We start from the raw sequence: 14,940 nt of genomic DNA on the forward strand, positions 1-14,940 counted from the left end.
CCCGCAGGCGGGAGCTGCCCATTGTGCTCGGCGCCTAACAAAGGCATCCCCTAAAGGCTAAGGGAGCTTGCCATCCCTATCCTTTCTGTGGGAGCCGGGTCCATCTGGCTGCTGCGAGCTCTGCAGTCAGCCAGAGCGCCGGAGAGGAGAGGCGGAGAGAAAGAGGGAGGCGGGGGGGAGGGAGGGCAGGCGGCAGAGCGAGCGAGGGAGAGGCAGCGGGACAGGAAGGGAGCCGGCGCGCCGGCTATGGACTCTCACCTCGCCTCGCTCTCCGCGCTCCCGGAGTTGGGGGCTGGGCCACAGCCTGCCGCCTTCTTCAGCACCAACACGCTCCGGCCTTGCTCTTTAACCTGAACCATCGGCACGTCGTCATCTTGCTTTAATTGTAGATCAGAGTGATGGATGAGAGAAGGAAAGGGGAAGAGAAAATTAAAGAGAAGCCAGCCAGCTTCACCATCTTCTTTAAAGATCTGGAATAAATCGGGAGCGTGAGCAGGCACCTGACAGTACAGAGTACAGACTCCAGGCTTACACAGAAAGCCTTAGAGAGTAAGATGCCCAAGCAAACTGTGTGCGTGAGTTTATTTTTAAAACTACCCCCGGGGACAATCTAATTTAGAGAGTTAAAAAGTTTAAGGTTTAAACGTACAGCACACTCCCTGCATCTGTGCTATTGTCTTGTTCCTGCTGTGAAATGACACCACACCTTAGATTACACACGAAGACCATGAGAGACTTGCTTTAGAACGTGGGCAAAGGGCTGCCACCGGTCACTGTGACTCCTCCACCCGCGCACCCTCCACACCCAGGAGCTGGAATCTCGAATTTATCAGGTACTTCTTTGCCCAGAGCACAAGCCAAAATGGATCTCTCCTCAGGATCTCTGCTGGGCTGCGATTCCTGTGTCATGGGCCACTGCACTGACTTCCTTCATCCTGACCTTTTAAAAAGGCGAGAAGCTTAACCATCATTCATTTCTGCACACACAGCTCTCACCCAGCAGAGCCACTGTGGCCATCTGACCTGGCTCGCTCAGGGGACAGTCCCTGCTGATCCAGCAGTATGGACACAAGTCTAAGCCATGCAAGCTTTCAGGGCATTTGCTGTAAAACTCTCCCGACATGCAGTACCCAGCCAGAGGGAGACAGCCAGAAAAAAAGACCTGTAAGAGGCACCGAGGAATCCACTTCCATGTTGCTGATGACTTGCACAGAGAGATCAGACAAGCTGAGAGCAACGTGGTTACCTCCTGAAGATGATGTTAACTCTTTGCAAAGGGAACCTGTGCTGGAGGCTTCTGCTCCTGCCCAGAGCCCACCCACAGTAGGTGCAGACACAAAGAAGGACAGCCTGCCTTCCTGGTGGACACCAGGTGCCATGTCCATTCACCTTATAACTGCTTCTATAGACCCAGCACTAATCAATGTGTTTTATTCTCTTTTTTTAAAGACTAGAAAGACAGCAATAGCATTATAACTGCTAAGCAAATCAGCAAATCACCCCAGCAAATAAGACTGTGCCTCAAATATTTCTAAGAAAATGTAAGTCCTCCTGGATTTTCATAAAGACATATAATATCGGTCATTCTAAACAGCAATAGAATTGTATGATCATTCTTTTTAAATCTCTTCCTGACAAATAATTTTGCTTTGTAGAACTGATGTATCATGTTTCAGCAAGGTCAGACACATGATGTCTGTGGCAATTAATGCAGGATATTCATTGCTGAGCTCCCCAAGGAGGCCGGAGCGACTCCTGTAGCAGGAATACCAATGTGCAATTGCTGTCTTTCATTTCTCCAAAGCAGTTCTTTTGTTATCCACGCCGCTGAAGTGAGCTGAAGTGGATGGAGAGAGGAGCATATACAGGCCAAAGAGGGCGGGAGGGCAGAAGAGAGCTGGGAGGAGACACGTTGAATCAGACAAATAATTCTAGTATGTGGAAGAGCATATGTGAAAAGATAAGGTCTTCCCTGGCTTCCTCGTCAGCCGACAGCACTGGACGAGGAGCTGTGCTCCGAAGCGTTTCCCACCCCACACGCATGTGATGTTGGTGTTGTTAACTGCTGCTGTACACATGCACATAGAGGGCAGGGCTCCTCTACCGTCTGTGTCAGCCATGTGCAGCACACAGCTGTGCACGGGCAGTCCGACCTTACGGGGCAGGAGGAAGCTGAATCGGGTTGATATACATTGAATGCCATTGTAATGGGTTCCATTTTACAAGAGAAGAAGCAGAAGAGTCAGTGAGCCAGGAGAGATGTGAATTACTGCAACTTGTCCCCAATTTCTCTTCCTCAAAAAGAGAAATCAACACCACTGAGGCTGGGGTATGAAATTTTATCTTAGTACTTGCTAGGGTAGAAGTATTAGGACTAATGATGGAAAATGTGTCCAATGACAGATTGACCTTGAAATAAAGCATTAAAACTCCTAATTGACAGTCATTTCTGTAGCAAATAATGAGGGCCTCCTTTGGATAGGACACCTGCTGGACAGGAAGTAGCAAGCAGAGATGAGTAAGGCAAGCTCTGCGCTGAACCAAGGTAACTGGTACCATGCCAATGGAAGTACAGCCTGGAGGTGATGCCAAGGGCAGGGGACCAGGCAAGCGGAGGCCGGGGGCAGGGGTTGGCGGTCACAGATAAGTGGCCTGAGAGGCTGAGAATGCTGTTAAATGGGACAGAGAAAGGAGGATTCAGATCAAATGGCTGGTGTTTGAGTATTGACAGACAGACAGACAGACAACTGTAGATCTTTACCAGGAATTAGAGGCAAAACAAAGTTTTCTGCACAAAGGCCAAGGACAGAAAGAAATTAAATTTGGGTAGTTGATAAAGTCAAGGGGAAGTGAAAAGTGGGGAAACTATGAAATGAGACTTGATGGGAAAATAGAGTAAAAGGTGAAGAGGGTTCCATCTGGGAATGTACTCAGTGGCCATGAAGGGCAGAGCCAGGAAGCCAGAAAGAAAAGCGGAGGACAGTGTTGGGGTCCAGCGGAGAGCCTGCCACCCTGAAGGTCAAACTGACAAACCTAAGGAAAAAGCTGCTGCCATCACTTTGGGGCAAGAGGTAAGAAGAAGCTAGGGCAGGTATTCTGGAAGCTGAGGCAGGAGGACCCTGTTCAGGCCAACCTGGGGCTCTTACCAAACACTAACTGTAGCTCTGAAAGGGCCTCGGCCACAGCTTAGTGTCAGAGAAGCTCCTAAGCTGCTGTATTTAACCCATAGGTGGAGGAGGCAGAGGGGAGGAAACAGGAAGGGAGGGAGGGAGGGAGGGTAGGAAGCAGGGAGGAAAGCAAGGAGGGTGGGAGGGAAGGAAGGAAGGAAGGAAGGAAGGAAGGAAGGAAGGAAGGAGGAGAGAAGGAGGAAGGGAGGGAGGAAAGGGAAGAGGGAGAGAATGTAACCAGAGAATTCCAATGTGCAGGGCTAGAGCTGCTGGAAGACCTGTGCTGCTGCCCAAGAGGCAGCCTAGGAACAGTACAAACATAGGCTCAGGCTAAGGAAGAGACTTCTTCCTTTTAGAGAGAATCCACTGGCTCAGTGAAGCAGAAAGAAGGGAGCTAAAGGAGTCATAGGTAATGGCTTCTCAGCACACTGCTGCTCAGGCAGCTTCTGGAGGAGAGGCCGGCCAGGCTGGGAGCCTAAAGATGTTACTGGAAAGGTGACCTCAGGGATGTGGCAGGGAGCAAGCCACTTATGAGGAGGAGGATTGCCCTGCAGCTTCGTGAGCGCTGAGGCCAGAAAACACATTTGTGGTTTTTCTGCTCTTAGTGTTCAGGAGCGTGGGAGGAAAGCAGCGGCAGTGAAGCCCATCCAGGGGAGCAGATAAGAAAGGAGACACCAGAAACCAGGGTAGGGAGTGGATCCAGGGCTCAGGCACATGAGGAAAGTAGCCCTCATCACAGAGCATCACTCTGTAGTTATGAGAACCTAGGGCTGCTGACCATCAGCCACATGGGCTCGCAGCACAGGATTGTTCAGGGAGGCAAGGGCCCAGTGTGAAGAGTTCTGAGTGGTGAAGACCAAGAGGAGGGACAGAGGCCCCTGAGTGACACATGCACTTTCTGTTGTGTCCTAGGTTCCAGATTTACAGCCTCTACAATGCTGACAATCTAAGTGGTTAGCGCAGGAAAAGCATCTCTGTCCTTGAATCCTGAAGCTGCTTGGACAGGTCCAGAACTACAAAGGAACAAGGCGGCCCTCCTTTACTTAAGACATACTCTTTTCCACGCCCACAGGAATTTATGTTAATGAGGTCATTTTGGAAAAGTCACCAAATAACCCCACTATAGGAGGCCTGGTTGCCAGGGTAACCAACCACCTGCTCAGAGGGCTGGGAACTCCCAGCCCCTGTCCCCACCCCTAAAGGTTTCACTGGTCACCAGGGACCAAGGACCTAGTTAATCATGTCTTCATAAAGACCACTCCAGGAAAATCCCTGAAGGACTGGGTTCACGGGCTCCTGGGAAGGTGAGGAAGGGTCCATCCACCTGTCCAGAAGGCCATGGATGTCAGCAGCGCAGCAAGGGACTCTTACACCTGGGACTACCCACACTTTCCTGCATAATCCGTTGCTCTTTACTGGTGTCCTTTATAATACTGTTTACTATAAACTGGTAAACACATTTCCTGGATTAGAACATCAGTGGAACCAAAGGGCAGGTTGTGGGAACTCCAGTGTATAGTCAATAGATGAGAAGCATGGGCACAACAACCGGAGCTTGTGACTGCCAGCAAACTTTGGGGCTTGGGGGTTGGCTTGTGGGCTCTAATGCTTTTCCCTGGCAGACAGTGTCATGATACAGTGGAATTGTGGGTAATTGAGCTTGCATCACTATAGAACTGACCATTTTTCTTGTTGGGAGGGAAGCCCTCCGTATCTGATCACAAAAGTATTCTGTGTTGGTAGCTGAATGCGAGACTAGAAAGGGAAAACATTGTGTTCCTCCAACCCCATGTTTTTTAGGCCCTCACACATGGGATCCGAGCTGACACCTACAGCTAGGTGTGGGTGTCCTGTCTTAAATGATTTTGTAGGGAATCAACATCAGGCATGATCATGCATGGACACATAATCATGATGGATCCAAACAAAAGCACAGCCATTTAGTTACTTCATCTGAACAAAGAACTATGGTCCAACCCACAATATTCCCCAATGCCTATCTGCTGCTCTTCAGTGACAGAGGGAACTTTGCCCTAATCTGCACTCTTCGTAGGGGCTTTAAGACTTAGTCACAGAATTACCCTAGTTTCTAGTCAGTAATCCAGAATAAAGCCTCGCTTCCTTGGGATCACTCCAAGGTCAGACCTTTAGAGTACCTTCCCGTTACTCTTTCCCCAGGATGCCCCTCAGGAGCACCAAGTCTCAAGATCCTTCAGAAACAGCAATGAGCACAATTCAGGCACCTGCACCTGAGGTCCCAGCAGGGGTCTCTGGTTGGAAGGCACTGATGGGTAACAGGCCTGATGCTGCCCTGGCTTACAGTGATGAAGGAGATGGTGGTTATGGAGTTTCAGAGAAAAAGCATTCCTCCCTAAGGTGTTGAGAGTCAGAAATTCCCATCAGTGACAGAGGAAAATGGGCCTCATGATGGGAAGGCAGAAGCCAGACAATGAGTCCACCAAGGAAAATGGGACAGCATCCTGAGGTAAGAACCAGACCAGGCCACTGGTCCTCTAAGCAAGGAGTGGCTTTGGGGGGTAGGACAATGGGATGAATGGCTAAGTTCCAGGAAATGCTATGCTCTTTTCTACCTGGGCACATCTTCAGGGAAGTCCTCAGCCCCTAACACACACTTCAGTCTTAGGTCTGCAGCCCTCATTCCCACTTCAGGGATGGGATGAGGACCTGTAGCTGCTGGCCAAGTGGACTCCTCACAGTTCCACCCATGGGCACATTCCTGCAGACAGTAAAAGAGGAAACACAGAAGTGCTGTTTGTCCTCAGCTGACAGGTGGAGGAGTCTGCGATAAGAGGGTAACTGGATTGCAGAGACTGTGAGCCTCCTGGGGGAGGGAGGCAGATGAGGGGTGTGCCCGAGCCATGCTCTGGATGAACAGTGTTGTTGCCGGACTGAGAAGTCTGGATGCCAACAGAGCAACGACCTTCCAATGACTTCCATGATCACATTCAGCTTTTGTGCTTCCGCATCAAACTTGTGTTCCCCCCGTTTATTCACATAGACAACTGTCTTTTCAGAATACAAATATAGTTGTAAATATACTGATTTTTTAGGCAAGGACAGAAGGCACAGTTCCTGTCCTTGGAATGTCATCATCTCATGGGGAAAAACAGAAATCAGATAACTGAAAGTCATGTCGTCTGACGATGGGTATTAGAATAGGATGCTTTTGAATGAGGGAGCTAACGTTAGGAGAATTCTCAAAGAAACCAGTCCTCCTTAGGCAAGGAGAGCTCATGTTCCCAGTTTAACAGGCCCTCATTTTACTGTCCTGAGGAAAGATCCTAGCTATATTTGCATTTTCATGTAGCACAATGTGACAACCAACATACATACAAACAAGCAGTGATCCTGAACGCATTCTTCAGCCTGTGGGAAGGGCCGTGCTCTGAGCCTGATTTTCTCTGTCCTTTCTACCCCGGCCCCAGGTGCTCGGGACAGCAGCCGGCTTCTCCAGCAGCAGCATATCCCTGAAGCCCTCAGCAGATGCTTTGTGAGAGCCAGTATCTGTGGGCTCAGTACCCGAGGGCTCAGTACCCAAGGGCTCAGAGACAAGCTTTGAGAGCCCAGGGCCCTGTGACAGTGTACAAACCATCTTACACACAGAAATCCCGATTTATCACCTCATCTAAGAAGGGTAGGTTTCTTTGACAGTTCTCCTAATTTTAGCTCCCTCATTCAAAAGCATCCTATTTCAACACCCATCGTCAGATGGCATGACTTCCAGTCACCTGCTTTCTGTTTTTTTTCCCCACAAAATGATGACATTCCAAGGACAGGAACTGTGCCTTCTGTCCTTTTTCTACAGAATGGGTCAGGGCCAGGCACATGATATCAACTTGATAAAGATGTCCTGAGCGTGCAAATCCATAAGCAAGCAAAAGAGGAGGGACCCCGGCTCCCTCCTGCGGCTCAAGGTCACCTTCCTGTGAGCCTGCCATGCATTTCCGCTCAGAGCCTTCCTCTTGCGCTGAGCATGACAGAACTGAAGTTCAGTGTGTCCACTCCACACACGCTGGGGCTCCAGCAGAAGCTCCTGTGCACTAAGGTTTAAGGGGTCAGGGGTCGTAGCATCAGAAAGCAAGCAGGAAATGGCCTTGTCCCTTAGGTCTATATCAAGTGAGCAAAGCCAGCAGGTGGCCACCGTCATGTCAAACACAGGCTCTGGTGTGAGCCCTTTGTCTCTAACCTTTTAATGCCGCATTCTCCCCTCACAGGCCCCAGTCAGTGTACTAAAGTCATGCCTGCCCTGGGACAGCCAGAGGGAACCTTTCCTATGGAAAGGATGACTGGATAACTGTGGAGTTCCAAAGTAAAGAGGGACAGGAGACACTTTGCCTGGGGGTGTTCCTCTCTCTCTCGAGGGGCATCAGGCCACCCCGGTAGTGATGACATCAGCTGCTGTGCTACCTTGACCGTCAGCTGAAAGGAGGCCCTCAAATGGACCGGCTAACTTGGGCCTGCTGGCAAAGCTGGATCATGACAGGCCGGGAGCTATTGATCAGCTCAGAATGACCTGCTCTCCTCTCACTGGGGGGCTGCACTTGAGAAACTTGCATGAAAACCAGTGCCTAGGACTCAGTCACTTTTCAGTGTAATTTATGATGTGATTTTTGGTGTGAGAAACATCATGGAGTTATTAGTTACTAAATTACAAGCAGCTAATGCAATTTGCTTACACAGCGGCAGAGCTATCCAGAACTAATGAGACCATGTTGCTGCCTTTGGGAAAGAGAGCCAGGAGGAATGGGACAAGGAAAGCCAGCCAGGATGGGCAGATAGCAACTAACATTTATTGAGGGCTTGCCGTTCACCCCAAAAGCTAAAGGCTGAGCCTCTGTCAGTTCACACAATCATTAGTGTTGTCCTGTAAGGTGACCACTAGGAAAAGAACAGAAAACCCTGAGATGGTCGGTGCTCTATTCTGTGAGACCACAGCGCTTGGTTTATCTGGTGCTCAGGGCCAAAGCAGGTCAATCTGCTGGAAGAGTCAGGCAACAGGTGACCAGTGCAGAGAGGAGCAGCCTTGCCAAAGCTCGAGGCTGCCAAGATGTAAATATGTACACTCGAGGGGCCGCTGGTCTGGGAGAGCCACCGTTAGAGAAGACATTTCAAAGGAAGAGGAGGGTTGACAGGGCCTTGGCATGGGCAAGCCCACAGTGCAGCCTACTGTTCTCAGGCAACGCCTGAGCTGCAGCACGGGAAAATGCGCAGGAACTGAGGCAGGGGCCCACCCAGAAAGACCCTCACACTTAGCAAGGGATGGATCGGGCCCAGAGCCAGGAAGGTGAGGTCTGACAGACACAGAGCTTTCTACACAAAGCTGCCTTGCCCTCACAGGCAGCAGGCACTGCAGTTTTAAAAGGTTCATTTCGGTTCTTAAACTTTGTCTCAACAAAAAGAGAAAAAGGGGGGAAGGTCAGGCTGCTGCTCGGTGATTCAGTGCTGGTCCAGCATGGACAAGAACCTGGGTTCAGTGCTCTCCCCCACGCTGGAAAGACAGGAAACAGAAGGGGCTGCAGCCGTGTGCTCTGACCGGCTCTCCAATCCCATGAGTCACGGAAACATGCCTGGGGAGGTTGGTGTGGACACTCAGGATGTCTAAGACAGAGCAGAGGAAGAAAGCCTCGGTAGCGATTGTTTCCACTGGGAGCTTCTGAGCCCCGTGTGAGGGAGGCCTGGATTACCAACGACTGCTGCAGGTGGTTTTCCACCTGTGGGTGGCAAGATGGAAGAGGCCAAGGTGGCTCCGTGTCAGGCTGTACAAACAGAGGGGGGATGAGACAGCTGAGTCAGCCTGTCAGCAAGACATGAGACTACCTGGAGACAATCGGGACGGAGAAGGGGCAGTTCTTCCAGTGCTGCAGTCTAACGTAATTCGTTTGACCCCACTCTTCCCCCCAGCACAAATGCTGCTTTCTCAGCTAGGAAGAAGGCGCCTGACTCAGCAGGGAGCCATCTCTCCCATCTCTCCCGGGAGATGGCGTGCGGCTCAGCAAGCCGCCAGGGCCCGCATCGGCTTTGATACATGTGGGCACGCACAAGCACAGCTCTTATACTGCCAAGTGAAACAGAGCCCCTCAGGCCAGAGGGCTTTGCCTGACACCAAACTCCACAGATTTTGCTGACAACTTATCTCATGATTCATTTTTTTTCCTAATGGAAATCATTTTTTTTTTTTTAAAGGAGATGAAGACAAAAAATACCGCTGAAAGATGGCACTCTTCAAAACAAAGGTTAAGAGGTGGGGGTGGCCCTGGGGCTGCCTGGTGAGGGGACCTTGGGTTCATCCCAGCTTCACAAGGTACCATGAGAGAGACAGAGAGAGGGAGATAGAGGGGGAGGAAGAGAGAGAGAGGAGGGTGGAGATAGAGGAGGAGGGAAAAGGGAGAGGGAAAGACAGAGGACGCACACGCAGGTCCATCCTGGCGAGCTGTTAAGAGTACAGAACTCAGACCCTGGTCTTCGTGTGTGAGTAAGCAATGACTATTAGTTCTCTATTCTCACAGCCACACATTATATTAGCCACCCAGGCTGAGGCCTAACGGACGGACTGAATTCATCACCTCCAAGTTCACAAATCCTAGGAAAAGCACGCCTTTCATAGGCGGGGAAGCAGACACAAGTGTATTGTGGAACTTGACGGAAAAGAAAGCCAGTAGACACAGCAGGATAGACAACTGGCAGCCGCTCCGGAAGACCTGCACCAAGTCTTCCCGCTTCTAGGAACGGAAATATAAAACAAGGTGTGTGTGAACCCCAGAACCAGCAGGTTAGGTGGGAGCAGACGGTGGACTGTAGGAAACCCGAGGTTGCTGGCTTTCTATCATGAGATTTTAGCAAGCTACAGCAGCCTGGTGGAGCCTCTCCGGCACTGCCGAAAAGGAAGTAGTTAAAAAACCAAAAAAGAAAAAGCCAAAACCAGTGGGTCTGAGAGCATTTCACGAAGGAGCCTTCTACAGAAGTGTGGGCAAATTTGAGGAAACCATGCAGAAATAAGGTGACGATCACAGGATAATGAGAAGAATTGATTGCTACAGTGGAAAGGGCTGCAGTGTTATGTGAGCGCAGAGCCTCCTGGAGCCAGAGATGGAAGTGAGAGGCAGCCATGACGGGGCTGAGCGGGGTGGGCTGCAGCCTTTGAGCTCCATTTCTTCCTGCCCCGAGCTGCCCCCTGACCCGGTCCCATCAGAGCAAGAGAACACAGGTTGCCAGGTCCAGAGGTCAGGACTCACGACTCGCACTCACACTCAAGGTGCAATGGAGGGAGTGTGAGTGGAGACCAAACAACTGTGTGGCCCGCACCTCGCTCTCCAGAGATGCCGTCCGTTTGTCAGCTCAGACGACGCCATGAGGGGCAAGGTGTCCACTTCCTGCTGTCAGGAAAACAGCTGGGAGCGCAGAAAGCCTTGGCCTACGTTGCTGGTGCTTCCAGTCCCTGCATGCTTGTCTTGGTTCTTGTATTGGTCACTGCATTCCGCTCCTGCAGCTTCACACTCCACTGCCCCGTGACAGTCGAGAAGTTACTCGATCGCACAGGTGCTATTGTTTTTTGTTCTGATGACAGACACTTACATGTTCTTGAGTACTTCCCAGCAGGCCCTCCTGTTCCAACATAGAAGTTCTTAGTTGATGGCCAGATTTGGGAATCAGGATGGAGGGTAGAAGAGAGAGCAGCAATGGTAGAGCCAATTCCGTGCAGATATTAGCCGCACAGAACAGCCTATGTTTAGACTTCTGTGTCGTGTATCAGCCACAGTATAGTCAGGTGGCTGATACTACCATATGCTCAAGACAAAGGACAGAGGGCAGTTAAGGCCCGCCAGAGAGCTGGTCCCAGAGAAACCAAGTCCAGAGAGTAACTACAGAATAAGAGAAGGTCCAGTTAGAAGCCCACAGAACAGAGGTCAGGAATTGCCCACCTGTGTGTAGGAACCAAGGTCCAAGTCACGGACATAGCTTTCCCAAAGAGAAATCAAACTGGATTCTGACTCAGGGTGCTTTGAACCACGTATCACTAGGGCAGATCCCCAGGCTCACAGGGGCAGAAAAATAGACAAACAGTGCTAAGGGCACGGGGCGATAGGGTGGGTTTTAATGTACAACCGAATCTTGGCAAGGACTATTACATCATTGCTGGAGGAAAAGACACTTCACAAATTCCCAGACATCACTTGACATACAAGGACAGTACCCCTCAGTAGAGCTGAAGGCACTGAAAAGGTAATGTATGCAAATACATACCATAGCCCCGCCCAACTACCTTCCAGTCAGCAGGGACCAGAGAAGTTTAAGGTATTTATCAATTCACACACCTCACACGACCTTCTCATTAAAGCCATGGCAGAGGTATGCTCATCTCTCCCGATTTCATGGGTAATAATCATTTATCAATTAATAAAAGTTAGATGACATTTCTTCAAAGAAGTTATGGCCTGAATCAAACTATGTGCTGAGAAGCACTCACTTCTAGAAACTAAACTCTTAACAAAGAAAGGGAGATGGGCAAGTTCAGGCCTCTAGTGCTTCCATTTTTTAAATTTCGGGAGTTTGTGAATGCCTGTGAGCACTGTGGGTGGGGGGGGCTGTCAATCAGCAAGGAACAGCGAACACCCTTGAGTGTGATCTAAGCCTGGGCAGCAAAGAGCCAGGCAACGGCAAACAGGCCTGATGTCACCTGCAGCCTCCCTGTGTACAGGGGGCTGGGCCTTCAGCGTCTCTGCACACACCCTCCAAAGGCCTTTCCAAAGGCCAAGTCACAGCACTGCAGTTTTGCATGCTTGATGCAAGTGCGAGCACACACACACACAGACACACACACACACACACACACAGACACACAACACAACTTAACAGAAGCCTCTGTGAAGGTAATTTAGAGGGAAAGGGAGAACTTCAGATCCAAACTAGACCCTTCAGTACGTCCTAACACAGAAAAGGAGAAGAGGAGAACACTGGTTTTGTTGTTAGTTTTTTCAAGACAGGGTTTCTCTGTGTAGCCCTGGCTCACTTGGACTTGCCTTGTACACCAGGCTGTCCTCGAACTCAAAGAGATCTGCCTGCCCCTGCCTCCCACCACGCCTGGCTCAAGGAGAACACTGCTGATGACCAAGATTCTTGAGGAGGAACTTCGTATCTTCAGCACTTGGGACTCGGGAACTCGTTGAGCCCATACTAAGTCCAGATAATGTTCCCCAACCCCTGCACGCTGGAGTCTGCAGCAGTGGGATGACCAGTACTGAGGACGGCCCTTTTTTCTACCACTGTCTTCATATACCCTCACAGAACTAACAAGTTATACAATTCACTTCTAACCAAGCTATTTTTAAGAAGGCAAATTAATGAATAAACCTGATACCTTGTTTCTATAGAGGTTTTATAAAAAGAACAAGTATAAATGTCATAAAAATCTCTTTCAAGAATTCCCAAGTAACTGTGCAGGCACAAGTGCTCGTGTGTGTATGTATAAAGATATTTCAAGGGGAAATGTCAATATGAACACCTCACCAGTGGCCCAAAAATGGAAGGAAAAACTACACTAATTATGACTAGGAACAAAGTTCTAGAATCTAGTTGCAAATATAATTGCCAGCTCAGGTTTGGAAGGCTGCAGAGCAACAGCTTAATAGGAGACTGCGGAGTCTGAGTCACGGAGGAAGGTGTGGATTTTCAGAGCGGCATTAAGTGGTCTAACCCTAACCTGTCTCAATGGCTTCAGCTTCTCCACCCACACTTCTCCTGTAAAGAGTCTGACATCCAGAAGCCCCTGATAAGGCCTCCTAACTGGGTGAAGACCTAATTCAGAAACTGAAATTATCTGAAAAATCTAGTTTCCCCTTTGGTCAGACCCAGCAGAAGCAGCCTTCAAACTTACACAAGAAATTAACTGTAATGTATGTTAAAACTGGAGAGCATCAAGGCCAGGAACTCTGTCACTCTTTCCATATCCACAGAGAGACAGAGACAGAGAGAGAATGTGTGTGTGTGTATGTGCATGTGTGTGAGACAGAGAGAGAATATGTGTGTGTTTGAACACTGTGCTTGCCATGTATGGACAAGGATTTGTTCTGTGTGTATGTACACACACTTGTGTTAGCTTTAGAGGGGGCAAAGCTGCAATGAAAGGGCAGCCTCAGTATTTATGCAAGTTATGAAATGAAAATTCCTAGTTACTATAGCAACTGCCAGATCACATGGAATGGCCGTGAGGAGATAGAAGGCATCTTAAGTAAACACTCATGTTTTTTTTCCTACTTTGTACATTCCTGGGTGTTTTCAGAGACGCTTGCTCTCAGTCTGTGCAGTGACCATCTCAGAAATTGCACTGCACAGTTAGAAACAAGACGAAGAAAAGTCTAACAACGGCTCCCCTGCGTGTACTACACGAGTGCACAAAGTTGCGATTAAAATTGACAGGAACTATAAATGCTATGACAGTGCTCTGGGAAGCAAACACACCCAAACCAGGAGGTACAGAGGAGGAGAAAGGACTAAAATAAGGGTGGATAGATTTGGATTCGTGAGGAAGATCTCCCTGATATTTATCTAAGTTGGAGATAGGAATGGATAAAAAAAAAAAAAAAGAATGGGACTGAAAAGAAAGGGATTGAATGATAATGCACATGAAAGGCCTCTTTTCTTGAATATAATATGCACCAGACATGTCAAAGGCCAAAATCCTTGTATACAAACTAGAGGTAACCATCACTGCTGTGTCTTTGACAGTGACCAACACTTGTGAAGCCTTATGCACAACTGCAGAGTAGGGGGATGGGCTCCTTGGCTTTTCTGCTGACCATGTCCAGGTTGATTTTTTATTGTATTTTTTTAATATTAATTACAGTTTATTAACTCTGCATCCCAGCTGTATCCCGCTCCCTCATTCCCTCTCACCCTCCCTCCCTCATCTCCCTGCTGCCCCCTTCCAAGTCCACTGATAGGGGAGGACCTCCTCCCCTTTCATCTGACCCTGATTTATCAGGTCTCTTCAGGACTGGCTGCAAAGTCCTCCACTGTGGCCTAGCAAGGCTGCTCCTCCCTTGGGGGGTGTCAAAGAGCCCACCATTGAGTTCATGTCAGAAGTCCCGGTTCCCCTTACTAGGGTACCCACTTGGATACTGACTACCATGGGCTACATCCGAGCAGAGGTTCTAGACCAGAGGGCCTCTGAAAGACTACCTAGCAGTGTATCAAAGTAGATGCTGAGACTCATAACCAAACCTTCTGCAGAGTGCAGGGAATCATAAGAAAGAAGGAGGAGTTAGTATGACCTGGAGAGGACAGGAGCTCCACAAGGACCAAATATATCCAGACACAGGGGTCTTTTCTGAGACTGTTTCTCCAACCAAGGACCATGCTGGATATAACCCAGGCTGGTTCTAATGCAGGGAACTTTAAGATTAAGACCTATACTGTGTTACATGTTTGTAGGTGTGGTGTATGGGTGTGGGTACAAGGACTCTGCACAGTGGGTCCCTCTTTCAGCCTCTGTGTGGATCTGGAAGTGAACTCGGTCACCACCGTGGTCTGGATGTAAACTGTCTTCCACAGGCTCAAGTGTTGAACGGACCCTTGGTCCCCAGCTGGTAGTGGTGCTAGCAAGGCTATGGGACCTTACGGAGGCTGGGCCTGGCTGGAGGAGCACTGTCAGTCATCTTGGTTCTGTTTCCTGTTCACATGCCGACTTCTGTGTGCTGATAAAACGTGATCATTGGCCTCATGCCACCTCCATGACTTCCCTCATGACTGGACTGTG

The 14,940-nt window shown here is 49.4% G+C and overlaps 1 protein-coding gene across 1 annotated transcript in view; it reads right to left on the reverse strand.

The window, feature by feature from the left end:
* The window catches only part of Rapgef5 (Rap guanine nucleotide exchange factor 5), a 194,904-nt gene that overhangs the window by 58,065 nt on the left and 121,899 nt on the right, over window positions 1–14,940 (reverse strand). Inside the window, exon 10 of the mRNA XM_055607551.1 lies at window positions 259–377. Within this exon, the coding sequence (XP_055463526.1) occupies window positions 259–377 (119 nt within the window). The remainder of the gene's footprint in view (window positions 1–258; window positions 378–14,940) is intronic.

This window comes from Psammomys obesus, unplaced genomic scaffold (genome assembly GCF_907164565.1).
Source record: "Psammomys obesus unplaced genomic scaffold, mPsaObe1.curated_primary_1811, whole genome shotgun sequence".
NCBI classification, from domain to species: Eukaryota; Metazoa; Chordata; class Mammalia; order Rodentia; family Muridae; genus Psammomys; species Psammomys obesus.